The sequence below is a fragment of the Salminus brasiliensis genome, chromosome 8 (assembly GCF_030463535.1).
Source record: "Salminus brasiliensis chromosome 8, fSalBra1.hap2, whole genome shotgun sequence".
NCBI lineage: Eukaryota > Metazoa > Chordata > Actinopteri > Characiformes > Bryconidae > Salminus > Salminus brasiliensis.
This window is the reverse complement of record NC_132885.1, coordinates 29352333-29367837: the sequence shown is the minus strand read 5'-3', so window position 1 is coordinate 29367837 and position 15505 is coordinate 29352333. Positions and strand designations below refer to the sequence as shown.

General features: G+C 39.0%; 1 protein-coding gene across 1 annotated transcript; it reads left to right on the top strand.

Annotated features, from left to right (window-relative positions):
- Window positions 1-268: 268 nt before the first annotated feature.
- LOC140561407 (cation channel sperm-associated protein 4-like) lies at window positions 269-15451 on the top strand. The gene is made up of 17 exons (XM_072686600.1): window positions 269-426; window positions 1366-1375; window positions 4908-5048; window positions 5897-5970; window positions 6680-6730; window positions 6856-7012; window positions 12362-12523; window positions 12694-12753; window positions 12958-13098; window positions 13307-13408; window positions 13520-13608; window positions 13785-13914; window positions 14056-14192; window positions 14398-14536; window positions 14696-14898; window positions 15024-15186; window positions 15305-15451. The coding sequence occupies exons 1-17, from the start codon at window positions 269-271 to the stop codon at window positions 15449-15451; spliced, it is 2064 nt and encodes a 687-aa protein (XP_072542701.1).
- Window positions 15452-15505: the final 54 nt, after the last annotated feature.

The following is a 15505-nucleotide window of genomic DNA, read 5'->3' as shown; positions in this document are numbered from 1 at the left end:
ACCAGAAGGAACACTTTGAGAAGCTCCTAAAGCCGAGGAACATGCCTTCTACCCTGAAGGTTGAGCTGGAGACTTCCAGGGAGGCAGAATTCGTCTGTGGCCAAAGTCACTGATGTAGTGAAAAAGCTTCACAGTGACAAGGCACTAGAGTGGATGAGATTCGCCTGGAATTGCTGAAAGCTCTTGCATGGACCTCAGAAAGCTCTCAATTTACCAGCTGAACTACATCCCCACCCTGGTCACGGACACAAGCGGTTGAAATGAGGTTATGTCCTCTGTTATCTGGGAGAGTCTCAGAGTAGAGCCGCTGCTCCTTCTCATTGAGAGGAGCCAGCTGAGGTTGTTGGGGCGTCTGATAAGGATGTCCCCCCAGTTGCCTCCTGTTGGAGATGTACTGGGCACAGCCAGCTGGGAGGAGACCCCGAGGTAAACCTTGGACTTGCTGGAAGTATTATATCTCCTGGCTGGCCTGGGAGCGCCTTGGGATGCTGGAGACAGGGATGCCTGGGTTTCTGTGCTTCCCCCATTGCCACTGCAGGCCCTGAGCTGAATGAAGTGGATAAGAATATGAAAAAAGACGATTAGGCATTCCACAACATCTTCTGGGTGAAACTGGTTGTTAGGTAACATTAAGTAAAGTCCAGCGGTAAGATGAGGTAAGTTTGTGTTTTTTTTTATTTCTCTTGGCTCTGATTTAAACTCCTGCAGCCGTGTTTGAATCAGCTGGAGATGTTTAATGATCTTTTTGGAGTCAGTTTAGGTTTTTGATTCTTTATTGTTGAGATTTTAATACAAAGTTGTTCTGGTGATTTTTTTTCAGGGTGAAGATCTGAAGGCCACTAGTGCCATGGAGATAACAGCTGCTTGAGACCTGGTTTATTAATTTCTAACTGGTTTTGATCAGAGGAGGATGGGTCTCCCCTTGTGAGTCTTGGTTCCTCCCAAGGTTTCTTCCTCCAGCTTTGAGGGAGTTTTTCCTTGCCACTGTCGCCTTTGGCTTGCTCACTGGGGGGTTTTATCTTCTATGTTTTGTTTCTTTTTACTTTTTTCTATCTGTACTTTTATTTGTTCATTTTTTTGAAACTGGTGTCTCTTTGAATGACCTTCAATCAAAGAACTGGTAAGTAATACTTTTTAAAGACATTTTAAAAAATCTGTATTTTATTCTGAAATATTTTATTAAGAAATAAAAATATATTAATATTAAGAAATAGCCAGTTGTTTATATTGTCAGGAAATTGAAAAGAGCCTGGTAAACTAATTACAGACCAGTGGGTCTAAAATGATCACTGATAGCAGCTGTATGGAGCTCATCATTTCTTCATTAATATTCTGTGTCTTTATTTTATGCCCTGTTATAAACAGGAGGACAGAGGTACATCTGGCAGCTGGTGTGAAAGATGAAGAACATAGCGAGAGAGAGAGAGAGAGACGCAGCAGAAAGATGATGGTGATCAGGTGATGGAGAGAGGTTGAGCAGGCGAGGATGGAAAGGGAAGGGTGAGGAAGGAGAAATTAGAGGAATTTGGTGTAAAGAAGAGAATAGTACAAATAACCAGTGAAAAGAAAAAACTACAAAGCCTTGTCATTACTGCACTCTGTGAGAAAGGTGGAAAGTGTCACAAGCTCCTCCAAAATCCTCTCTAACCATGTTTAGACACAGTGGTGCTCAGTTCTGGAGATCTATGAGAGTTCATATCCAACACATGGTTCTAATACTCTGATACCCCTGAAGGTCTTCATGACCTGGTTCTGGTGTGTTAGATTAGGACTGGAGATAAACTCATCAGGGTCAGGATTGGACACCCTTGTTCTAACAGCAACTTCTGTCTCAGGTAAACTGTTGTCATGAAGTCTGCTAAATGTCACTTATACCTCCACATTAATTATGGCCGTGTACGTTATGTGGTCTACATGTGTTTACAGTAGAAGTCTTAGTAAGTGTGTAGAATTTAGAATTAAGAAAAAGCACAGGCTTTCCTGAGGGTTGATTTATGTCTCCCTGTTTTCAGGAAACAGTGCCTTCATAAATGTTAGTCAGTTGTGCACGCTAGCTATTGTTTCTCCCATTCTGGTTCTGCCAATTAACCCACACGTTTGTAGCTCCTAGAAATGCTCCTGACACTCGTAGGGTACTTAACCCATGTCTCCAACAATACATGCGAAGCCAGCCCCCGCAAACATGCTGAACCGCAGCTCCACTGCACCAGCTAACAGAACTATGCCTGCCAACATCACTTAGGAGTGATAAGAGGAAAGAGCACGGCCAATTGTGCTCACGAGTCATAGTGAAAAGAACTGAATTCTAAAATAAGACCTGAAATCTAGACTGTTATTATGTGTGTAAATCGAAAACTCAAAAGGAGCATTAAAAAAAAAAATCACTTTTTTCTCTTTTACTTTTTTTTTTTTACACTCTGTCCTTCTTCTACATAGCCTGGTGTGTGTGTGTGTGTGTGTTTGCATGTGGTTACATTTCAAGCACTGAAAACCTGTCAATTCAATTCAAATTTGGGGGGTAATATAGGGGGACAGGATCCAAAGTGTAGGCAAGGGCAACCGACCACAAATGGACTCGGATCAGCAGCAAGCAGACAGCAGAGGGCAGTTCAGCACACAGGGGAGAGAAAACAAAGGAGAAAATGATGATGTGTTTAGGAGTTTGAATAGACTGATGTGCAGCCTGTAAAGGAAGTAGATTAGAGAGACTGCAGCACTGATCAGGGACCTGTGAACAGAGAGCTGTACAGTCCAAATGTGTTAGTATTCTTACAAGCTCCATCAGCAAGGATAACAGTACAGTGCATTAATGGATTATCTGAGTCCCGTATTGAGTATTGTGGGGCCAAAACATTTATTTTATAATCAATGCAGAATTTAACTGGTAACCAGTGCAGGGACGAGAGAATAGGACACAGCTTCTCTGTGTCATGTAAGGAGAGTACATTACGCAGATTGGCAATATTACGTAGGTGGAAGAAGGCCATTTTAACTATGTAACAGATGTGTGCATCAAATGAGAAGCCAGAGTCAAAACAACTCCTGGGTTTTTTACAGTGCTGCTGGTTATGACTGAGAATCCATTTAATTTTACAGTAATATTTGCAATTTTTGGATTTATTCATATTTGGATCAATTAGTAAAACCTATGTTTTTTTCTGGATTAAGCAAAAACAAGTTGTGAGCCATTCAGTTCTTGTCCAGTTTATGTCTGCTCCAACATTCCTGCACATTTTAGTCTCTGTCTTGTGGAAAGCTTTCTATCCTACCTGCAAATTAGGATGGATAAGTGAACAGATTTGCCAGTATTGCTCTGCATCACAGCTGATCAAGATGGAGAGAAGAGTCTCTGCTTAAAGGGGCTTGGAAATCACTTTTTAAGAGAAAGACGTTTGGGGAGATGATGAAGAGAACGATCTTTCAGAATTTGAAGATCACATTTTTGTTGATTCAGGAGGAGGATGCTGGTGCCCTCTCAGCCCAACCCTCAGAACAACCATCTGCAGAACCTGAAGTAGGTGTAAGATGCTGTGCATGTGGTGTACGTCTGTAGCAGCAGAAAGACTCAGTCTACCTGCATCAAGTGCAGGAAATACATCTGCAGCTCACACACAGTACAACTCTGCCCCTCATGTGTTCTGTAGGCTGGCATGAACTGACTGTGTGTTCAGTGAGGCTGATGTGCTGATGTGGCTCTATTGGGTTAAAAAGCCAGTAATGCAGAGTGTCCAACCAGACCTACAGACATTGGCCGAGTGACACAAACACAAACAGCACAAGACTTCAGTCCATTTTGTAGCATTTTGTACTTTTATACTTGAGTAAAAAAATGTAAATCGTACTTCAGCTTTATTAGGAGCACCTGTACACCACTTCCATCCTGCAGTGATCTACTCAGCCAGTAGGTGGCAGCAGTGCAATAATGCCCATCATGCCCCAGCGTCTGTTCAAAAGCTTGAGCAGCTAATGCTGTCAGACACTCAACAGACAAGGTAATGCAGCTCAGAGCTGTGTGTGCTTTAGTTAAGGCCTTTTATAAGCGGATAACTTACCAACACACACATGAGAACAGTAAAGAAAAGGCATCAGTAGCGTTAGCATAGGCTGTATTTCTGCTAGCTAGTGAAAGAGGCTCTGATAACACAAGCTTGTAAAATGAGCGTCGCGAGCTCGCCAATATAGCAGTAACCTCCTCATTAAAAAGCCTGGCTTCTCCAACTAACATGAGCTGATGATGCAAAGATGACATCACTATTTCACATGTAGTTTTATTCAGCAAAGAGAATAGTTCATACATGTGAGTGACAGCAATATTACTAGTATAATAATCTTCTTCTTATTATTAACTAGTAAAATGATTAGACAAGCAGAGGTAAAACTAGTCTAGAAACGCCCTGTATTGGATGATAACTATAAATAATACTACACTCCCATGAGGAGAACTTTGGAGATGATTTAATGAACACAGTGATGAAAAACCACAACTTTCTATAGGAATGTTATTAGTATTTATTTTAATATTAATGTTTTACTGAGGAAATAAACACTTGCTCAGAAAAGCCGCTTTTTAACTCTTAATTATCACAGATATCTAAAACATCTGCACAGAGCTGTATAGTTTTATATATTTTTAAATTATTTAATTTTTGTCACCTTGCAGTTACTTCTCTATCTAGATCAACATCATGAACCGAGCGGTGGAGCTTTTAAGGAGCAGACAGCAGCTGATCGAGTCTCAGACAGACGTGTTTCTGATGGAGGAGCTTCTTTAACCGCTCCGTTAGAAGAGATGACCGATCATCAGAGGAAGAAGGAAGAAGAAAGAGAGGAGAAAGCCCTTCTGTCTCCTAGCATGAGAACCTGAGGTGGCTTGTAATTAATGCTCACTCTTCTCTTCTCACATGTAGACTGAGTACAGCATTGGAAACTACCTCACTGCAATGTTCCAGTATATTGTGGAGCATCCCATTCTCCAGTTCCTCATCATGGTCATTGCTCTGGTTAACTGTGTCATCATCAGCGCCAAGACCATCTCAAGAATTGCCAAGGTGAGAACACTAAATCTTAACGCCACCAGATATTTTCAGACAGTCCGATCATGTTGCCTCTCCCACTGATTGACTAACTCTACAGCACAGCTCTGTGCTTCTATCAGTGTGTTTTGTAGGTGATGACGGGTGATGTTTCTGAGACTTTCAGAAACCCTGTATATTAAACTCCACTCTCTTTCTCACTGTAATTTCAGGACCATGAGACTGCATTCCTGATCTGGGAGCGGATCATCTTCACCGCTTTTATTTCAGAGATTGTTCTCAAATTGACCTGCGGTTTCAGTATTTTTTTGGTGGCATTGTTTTTTACAGTTTTCTCCTGGAACCTCCTCAAAATGTTTACTCCTATTAATCCATATTTTCCTTGTAGAAGGTTGCTGTGTCTCATCAAGTCTTATTTGATCTTTACTTCTTCTGTATCTGCAGAGCGGGTGGAATGTCCTGGATTTCTTGATCAATCTGGCTCTTAGATTGATCAAGGGTACAGATTCTTGCCCCCAAGCCAAAATAGGGTCATCAGGTGAGGAAAATTACAGTGACGTGTTCCCACATTTTAAGATCTCATCAGGTTTTTCATCTAGATCAATGGTCCTCATAAAGAAATGGACAAGAGGAGAGTGATGATGTATCTGTTTAGACCGAGTTTACAATTCTTAACTGTTCAATATTTGTGCTTCTTTCTTTTCTCCTTTTCCAGAATGCTGCGACTCTTTCGGCGTGTCAGGCTGTTTGCTTTCTTCTAGGGATTTTCCAGAGCACTCAACAGCATCTCCCGCTCCTTCTCTTGGGCATGGTGTAATGCTCTACGCTGTGTGTGAACAGCTTTGTCTTTAAATGTGCTCTAGATGTTTGGCCTGTGTGGAGTGATGCTGTTTGAGGATGATGTTCCATTTGCTTTTGGAGACTTCCCTACAGCCCTGTACACTCTGTTCATCTGCATCACCCATGGCTGGTTTAAAATCTACTATGGTTTTAAGGGGTAAGCAGCTCTTGTCTGGATCTCTGACTTTAACTAAATGAGTAAAAGTGTCAGTTCTGAAAGAGAACACTAGGTGAACATATGTGAGTGCAGTAAACTTCAGTGTACGTCCATCTGTTTTGGCACGTTTGTATTTGGTGAAGAGTCATATTTTATAGCCGCTCTACTGACAGTTTTGTCTAATTTAATATTCTGTCCATTTCAGTGTGGATGAAGCTCTTCGCTATGCTGCATTGGTGTACTTCTTCATCTTCAGCTGTGGGTTCATCTTCCTGAACATTTTTAGTTCTGTGATTATCATGAATCAAGAACTAGCTGTGGAAGCAGATTCCACTAAGGTAAGCCTGCTTTACATCCTAGCTTCACCTCCTGAGAACAACAGTGTGCAAATACCCAGTTTAACCCCCTACTTAAAGATACGCAAGATGAACATATTAATATTGTCTGCATATAAGTCATTTTTCTTTCTCTATATTTATTCAAACTGAATTATTTTTGTCACAATAACAGTCAGAAGAAGATGAATCCCAGAAGGATCTGGTACATGTGGAGGAAATAGTCGCATAAACCAGCATGACCCAGCGCCAGACACAGTCTCATGACAGGTGTCTCACGAACCTGACTTTTGACAAAATCTGGTCCTGTTAAGTTTGGCCATTGACCGGAATGAGTTCCAGGAGATTCGCCAGAAGTTGATGAAGTATGGGTCAACAGCACAGCTAATAAACACCTTATTTTACTTTCAGTCTGTCAACGGCTATTATGAAAAGGTCCGCCTGGACCGTAGAATGATGCACTGCTCTGACTGTAAATGTGTTCATCCAGGATTGTGGATGAGGTCCGAAACCTGCCCATCAATAAAGAGCGGGAGCTCCAGGCCCAGACGGAGAAAGAGATGGCCACCACCTTGACGGACAACTTGTTGGGTGATGACATCGCCTCTGGCCATGATATTCTGTCTACTTTCATCGCTCTGGAAGAGGTGAAGAAATACTGTTACTTAGCACAAACACTTGAAGCACTGTAATCAGATGAGAAGTGTATCTTGTTCCTCTAGAAATAAGACTTCTATTTACTCTGAGCTTTCTTCTCTGTTTCAGGCCAACCTTCTGTTTTCTATCAACCTTTTATTTTATATTCCTGTTAAAAACAGAAGGACAGAGGTGGACATCTGGCAACTGGTCTAAAAGATGAATAGTGAGAGATAGATATAGAGATAGAGATGCAGCAGAAAGATGATGGAGAGAGGTTAAGCAGTCGAGGATGGAAAGAGAAGGGCGAGGAAGGAGAAATAGGTGGAATTTGACCTGATGGAAAGAAGATTGATGTTCAGATAAACAGTTAAAAGAAAAAAACTACACAGTCTCGTCATTACTGCACTTTGTGACAACGCTGGGGTGTGTGGATATTGTAAGATTACTGTGGATATAAGTGTAAATATTGTTCAAAATAAATATATTTGATAACCGCCTTTTCTATCTTGTTTGCTTAATTTGGTATCAGCTAGCTAGCTGAGACTTTGTAAAACGCGTAGCTAGTCGCTAATAAGCTAGCATGTTAGCGAGCTAGCTGAATATTCAGAATTAACCAGCTAACGTTTTAAAGAGGGTCAAATATTGTGTTATGTGCTAAATATGAGATACATGGTCATAAATGTAATAAACTGCATTATGGACAGTTTACTTAGCTAGTGAAGTTATAATCAAACTCAAAAATACTGAATAACATGAAGTTACTTCAGAGAAGACGGCTATGAAGCTAGCACTAGCTAGCTAACTTACTGTTAGCTATGTTGATGGTTTCAGGGCAGCTTGGTGAAACTACTTACTGAAATGTATTATTAATAAGAAAATTAGGAGTGATATTTCATGAACTTGTCCCTCAGTAGATGATGAGTTAGCACTAATGTTATATTAATTGGGGTTTTGGGTGTTTTTTCATTCATTTAATGTAATGTTTAGCTTCTACAGTCTCCACTCACTCTGTGTAGGATTTGTACAGTAGGGGTTGGCTCTGTTCTCTTGTCTGCACTCATATTAACGGCTTGTGCTCCACCCATAACTTCATTACTTTAATGCTTTTTGTAGACCCACATGATATAAATTATGTAATTTACAAAAATCTAATTTATCCTGTGTGTTTTTTCTTTATTTTGGTTAGTTTGGAGGTGAGTGAGTGAGACTGTGGAATAGTTTAATTTTAAACTTATTATTAGCACTGCTGAGATAAATAATTATTAGCACTGCTGAGGTAAATTATTATTAGCACTGCTGAGGTAAATAATTATTAGCAATACTGAGATAAATTATTATTAGCACTGCTGAGGTAAATTATTATTAGCACTGCTGAGGTAAATAATTATTAGCAATGCAGAGGTAAATAATTATTAGCACTACTGAGATAAATAATTATTAGCACTGCTGAGATAAATTATTATTAGCACTACTGAGGTAAATTATTATTAGCAATATTGAGGTAAATTATTATTAGCAATGCTGAGATGGAATTATTATTAGCACTGCTGAGGTAAATAATTATTAGCACTGCTGAGGTAAATAATTATTAGTACTGCTGAGGTAAATTATTATTAGCACTGCTGAGGTAAATAATTATTAGTACTGCTGAGGTAAATTATTATGCAGACTCTGAGGTAAATAATTATTAGCACTGCTGAGGTAAATAATTATTAGTACTGCTGAGGTAAATTATTATTAGCACTGCTGAGGTAAATAATTATTAGTACTGCTGAGGTAAATTATTATGCAGACTCTGAGGTAAATAATTATTAGCACTGCTGAGGTAAATAATTATTAGTACTGCTGAGGTAAATTATTATGCAGACTCTGAGGTAAATTATTATTAGCACTGCTGAGGTAAATAATTATTAGTACTGCTGAGGTAAATTATTATGCAGACTCTGAGGTAAATTATTATTAGCACTGCTGAGATGAAATTATTATTAGCACTGCTGAGGTAAATAATTATTAGCACTGCTGAGGTAAATTATTATTAGCACTACTGAGGTAAATTATTATTAGCAATGCTGAGGTAAATAATTATTAGAACTGATGAGTGCTGAGGTAAATAATTATTAGCAATGCTGAGGTAAATAATTATTAGTACTGCTGAGGTAAATTATTATGCAGACTCTGAGGTAAATAATTATTAGCGCTGCTGAGGTAAATAATTATTAGTAGTGCTGACGTAAATTATTATGCAGACTCTGAGGTAAATTATTATGCATACTCTGAGGTAAACTATTATTAGCAATGCTGAGATGAAATTACTATTTGCACTGCTGAGGTAAATTATTATTAGCACTGCTGAGATGAAATTATTATTAGCAATGCTGAGATGAAATTATTATTAGGACTGCTGTGTGCTGAGGTAAATTATTATTAGCACTGCTGAGATTAAATTATTATTAGCACTAGCCGAGTGCTGAGGTAAATTATTATTAGCACTAGCCGAGTGCTGAGGTAAATTATTATTAGCACTGCTGAGTGCTGAGTTCAATAATTATTAGCACTGCTGAGTTCAATAATTATTAGCACTGCTGAGGTAAATAGTTATTAGCACTGCTGAGGTAAATAGTTATTAGCACTGCTGAGGTAAATCATTATTAGCACTGCTGAGGTAAATTATTAGCAATGCTGAGGTAAATCATTTTTAGCAATGCTGAGGTAAATTATTATGCAGACTCTGAGGTAAATTATTATTAGCAATATTGAGGTAAATTATTATTAGCAATGCTGAGGTAAATAATTATTAGCACTGCTGAGGTAAATAACTATTAGCAATGCTGAGGTAAATAATAATTTGCTCTGCTGAGGTAAATTATTATTAGCAATGCTGAGGTAAATAATTATTAGCAATGCTGAGGTAAATAATTATTAGCACTGCTAAGGTAAATAATTATTAGCACTGCTGAGGTAAATAATTATTAGCAATGCTGAGGTAAATAATTATTAGCACTGCTGAGGTAAATAACTATTAGCAATGCTGAGGTAAATAATTATTTGCTCTGCTGAGGTAAATTATTATTAGCAATGCTGAGGTAAATAATTATTAGCAATGCTGAGGTAAATAATTATTAGCACTGCTAAGGTAAATAATTATTAGCACTGCTAAGGTAAATAATTATTAGCAATGCTGAGGTAAATAATTATTAGCACTGCTTAGGTAAATAATTATTAGCAATGCTGAGGTAAATAATTATTAGCAATGCTGAGGTAAATAATTATTAGCACTGCTGAGGTAAATAATTATTAGCAATGCTGAGGTAAATAATTATTAGCACTGCTAAGGTAAATAATTATTAGCACTGCTTAGGTAAATAATTATTAGCAATGCTGAGGTAAATAATTATTAGCAATGCTGAGGTAAATAATTATTAGCACTGCTTAGGTAAATAATTATTAGCAATGCTGAGGTAAATAATTATTAGCACTGCTGAGGTAAATAATTATTAGCAATGCTGAGGTAAATAATTATTAGCACTGCTGAGGTAAATAATTATTAGCACTGCTTAGGTAAATCATTATTAGCACTGCTAAGGTAAATAATTATTAGCACTGCTTAGGTAAATAATTATTAGCAATGCTGAGGTAAATAATTATTAGCACTGCTGAGGTAAATAATTATTTGCAATGCTGAGGTAAGTTATTATTAGCATTTACACTGCCCGCTGCGTCCGCAAAGCAACCACCATTGTGGATGACCCCACCCACCCTTCACACAGACTGTTCTCCCTCCTGCCATCAGGAAGAAGGTACCGCAGCATCAGGTCCAACACGACCAGACTCTGCAATAACTTCTTCCCCCAAGCCATCAGACTGAAAGTAGGGTGTCGGATTAAAAAAAACTAGCTTTCTACAAAACCACCTTCTCCAGTTTTAACTGGATGCACAAGAAAATAGAAATGAAGCTCCAGTCACTGGTTAATCAGTATTCCTCCCTACAAATGAAGACACCATGAAGACTAAAGAAAGAACACTCCACACAGCTCCGAGAAATGGTTATTGGTGAGTGTGAGTCAGGGAATGGAGACAAAACAATTTCCAAGTCACTGAACTTCACCTGGCATATGAAAATATTTAAACCTGCACAAGCCTTCATTTTCTATCTTTCCTCTTTCTTAGAGTGTCAGAACTGTCTGTATTTAAATGTAAAGGTAAATATTCAGCAGTTCCTGATTGTCACTCTCCGGCCTACCTGTGATTAGTAGCTTAGTGTGTTAAAATTATTACCTGTCCACATCTTAAACTCATTGAATTTATGCAGTATAACAAATATTAAATATTATTTTATTATTAAATAAGCAGGCATTAAATGTGGTATTCACTTTAATGTGGCTACAATGTAAGTTTCAGTCTTTACCAAAAACCTGCAGATCAGTGCCCTCTACTGGTCACGTGTCCGACATTCTTGATGAATTTAAAATTTTCAATAAATATTTCTTTATTATTTAATAAACGTCCCTTACCCCATAAGCAGTCAATCCCCCAGACATGTTTGATATCTGAAGGTGCTTATTATGAGGGGAATATAATGATAAAAATGTATAAATGTGAAATCTAAATATAAATTTTGTAACTTTTGTTGATGTAAATTCCCAATATAAAATATGATAAAAATATCAGTGTGTTTGATGTGGAACAGACTGTAACATATCTTATATTTATAAAACAATGAAATCTTTAGTTTATGGATTTTCCTCTTTTTCATTTTTAAACACATCGTTGATGAAATTTTTCTTTAGACAAGTTTTTTTTTAAAGAAGCTGCAGAAAGGTTTATTTACTTATTTGCAAGCTCTGTATTTCCTTCAGGTAATGCTAATCTGTAATATCACAATACGGGTAGTGTATCGAACACAACCTAAACCTTTATATTTCATCAATATTCATTATTTTTTCTTTAAAGTGGAGCTAAATTGTTAACTGTTAACACAAATTCAGAATGACTTCAGTGAAACACTTCCAGCAATAAAGGGGTTGGTTTTATCAACCGGAAGTTGATCCTCCATGTTTACAGTTGTCAGTGAACCGCCTATAAATATAAGTATATCTATAAAAAATATTCTGTTCTAATAATTCTAATATTTTAATCTTCATTTTTATTGATCAGTGACCACTAGATAATATCATATATGAATATTCTGTCCATTTACAATCACTTAGTATTCAGATCAACGACATGTGATCAGTCCTCGTGACCCAACTAGACTAGCATATGCGCTAACTAGCAGATGCGCTTGTCGGCTGGGTGACGTTTGATGGTGGAACGTTTATGACGTCATAGAGTGAGAGAGATTCCATGGTAACGAACAGAGCGGCGGAGCTTTTAAGGAGCAGACAGCAGCTGATCGAGTCTCAGAAGAGATGAGCGATCACCAAAAGAAGAAGAAGAAGGAGGAAGTAAGAGAGGAGAAAGCCCTTCTGTCTCCCAGCAGACAGAACCAGAAGCACCTCGCCATGCTCAAGGTGGACCAGGTTCTTTTTTACCTGTTCTCTTAAACTTCTCCATTTACCTGTTTTTTCAGGTTCTTTCCAGAGCTTTTGGTAAATACATTTTGTGTAAGATGTGTGTATGGATATAGAGTCTAAATGAATGTCTGTCTTTTTGGGGGCAGAAAACATCTAAAACCTCTTTGGAACCACAGTCCGTGATGGAGGAAGTGGAGGAACCAGGAGAGGGCTTCATGGAGCTGCTCCACGAAAATGTAAGAAAGACAAAGGAGTTTCACTTCAGTAATGAACTATAAGGAGTCACTGGGTTTAATCCATCATGTGCTGAGTTGTGGAATTGCTCTACTATAAATCCTAAGACCTTTATAAGACCAGCTTTGGCTCTTCACTGGGCCTTTGAGTCCTGACCAAAAGTTCTGAGATGTTAATAATTCTCACTCTTCTCTTCTCACATGTAGACGGAGTACAACATTGGAAACTACATCTCTGCAATGTTCCAGTATATTGTGGAGCACCCAATTGTCCAGTTCCTCATCCTGGTCATTGCACTCCTCAACTGCATCATCATCAGCGTCCAGACCAACTCGAGGATTGCCAAGGTGAGAACCCAAAATCTTGATGTCACCAGATATTTTCAGACAGTTCGATCATGTTCCCTCTCCCACTGACTGACTAACCCTACAGTACAGTTCTGTGCTTCTGTCAGTGTGTTTTGTAGGACAGGTGATGTTTCTGGTACTTGTGTTTGAGTGTACTTTCAGAAACCCTGTATATTAAACTCCACTCTCTTTCTGACTGTAATTTCAGGACCATGAGACTGCATTCCTGATCTGGGAGTGGATCATCTTCACCGCTTTCATTTCAGAGATTGTTCTCAAGTTCACCTACGGTTTCAGGATTTTCTGGATGGTACTGTTTTTTTTCTCAAAATGTTTACTTCTATTAATCCATATTTTCCTTGTAGAAGGTTGCTGTGTCTCATCAAGTCTTATTTGATCATTATTTCTTCTGTATCTGCAGAGTGGGTGGAATGTCCTGGATTTCTTGGTCAGTCTGGGTCTGATGGTGGGGTACAGATTCTTGCCCCCAAGCCAAAATAGGATCATCAGGTGAGGAAAATTACAGTGACGTGTTCCCACATTTTAAAACTCCTCAGGTTTTTCATCTAGATCAGTGTTCCTCATAAAAGGATGGAAAAGAGGAGAGTGATGGTGTATCTGTTCAGACTGAGCTCACAGTTTGTAACTGTTCAATATTTGTGCTTCTTTCTTTTCTCCTTTTCCAGAACGCTGCGACTCTTTCGGAGTGTAAGGCTGTTTGCTTTTTCCGAGGGATTTTCCAGAGCACTCAACAGCATCGCCCGTTCCATGTCTGCACTGCTGAACATCTTCATCCTCATCATGTGCTTCATGGTGGTATGTGCTCTTCCACAATTCGTATTTGTATGATAAAATCTCAGAAACGATCCAAAAGATAAGGTCTCTGTACTTGTGTTTTGTTCATGGTGAAATGCTGTACGCTGTGTCTGAAATGCTCTGTTATTGATTGTGCTCTAGATGTTTGGCCTGTGTGGAGTGATGCTGTTTGGGGATGAAGTTCCATCTGCTTTTGGAGACTTCCCTACAGCCCTGTACACTCTGTTCATCTGCATCACCCAGAATGGCTGGTTTAAAATCTACTATGGATTTAAGGGGTAAGCAGCTCTTGTCTGGATCTCTGACTATAACTAAATAAGTAAAAGTGTCAGTTCTGAAAGAGAACACTAGGTGAACATATGCGAGTGCAGTAAACTTCAGTGTACGTCCATCTGTTTTGGCACGTTTGTATTTGGTGAAGATTCATATTTTATAGCCACTCTGCTGACAGTTTTGTCTAATTTAATATTCTGTCCATTTCAGTGTGGATGAAGCACTTCGCTATGCTGCGTTGGTGTACTTCTTCATCTTCATCTTCAGCTGTGGGTTCATCTTCCTTAACTTTTTTAGTTCTGTGATTATCACCAATCAAGAACTAGCTGTGGAAACGGATTCCACTAAGGTAAGCCTGCTTTACATCCTAGCTTCACCTCCTGAGAACAACAGCGTGCAAATACCCAGTTTAACCCCCTACTCTACCTGAACATATTAATATTGTCTGCATGTAAGTCATGATTTTCCTCTTATTTTATTCCAACTAAAACTTTTGTCTTAATAACAGTCAGAAGAAGATGAATCCCAGAAGGATCTGGTACATGTGGATGAAGTGGTCGCAAAAACCAGCATGACCCAGCGCCAGACACCGTGGCACGACAGCTGCCTGACGAACCTGACTCTGGAGAACTTTGAGAATCTCGTCCTGTTAAGAGAAGCCATCGACAGGAATAAGAAAGAGTTCCAGGAGATTCGTCAGAAGTTGATAAAGTAAGGTTCAACAGCACAGCTGATAAACACCTTATTTTACTTTCAGTCTGTCAACGGCTATTATGAAAAGGTCCGCCTGGACCGTAGAATGATGAACTGCTCTGACTGTAAATGTGTTCATCCAGGATTGTGGAAGAGGTCCGAAACCTGCCCGTCAATAAAGAGCGGGAGCTCCAGGCCCAGAGGGAAAAAGAGATGGCTACCACCTTGACGGACAACTTGTTGGGTGATGACATCGCCTCTGGCCAGGCTGGAGATATTCTGTCCACTTTCATCGCTCTGGAAGAGGTGAAGAAATACTGTTACTGAGCACAAACACTTGAAGCACCGTAATCAGATGAGAAGTGTATCTTGTTCCTCTAGAAATAAGACTTCTATTTACTCTGAGCTTTCTTCTCTGTTTCAGGCCAACCTTCTGGATTCACGGACAACAACTGACGTGTTTGGTGAAGGTTTGGTGCAGGAAGGGATTCGCAGGCTGGCCAGAGAAGCTGTGACCGATTCCCTGTTGCGCAGCAAGTCTTCAGTAATGTCCGTGACCCATAGTAATTAAGTCATGCTGAAGCATTGACTATTGATCCTTGGTGGGATGTTATTGGACTTCTGT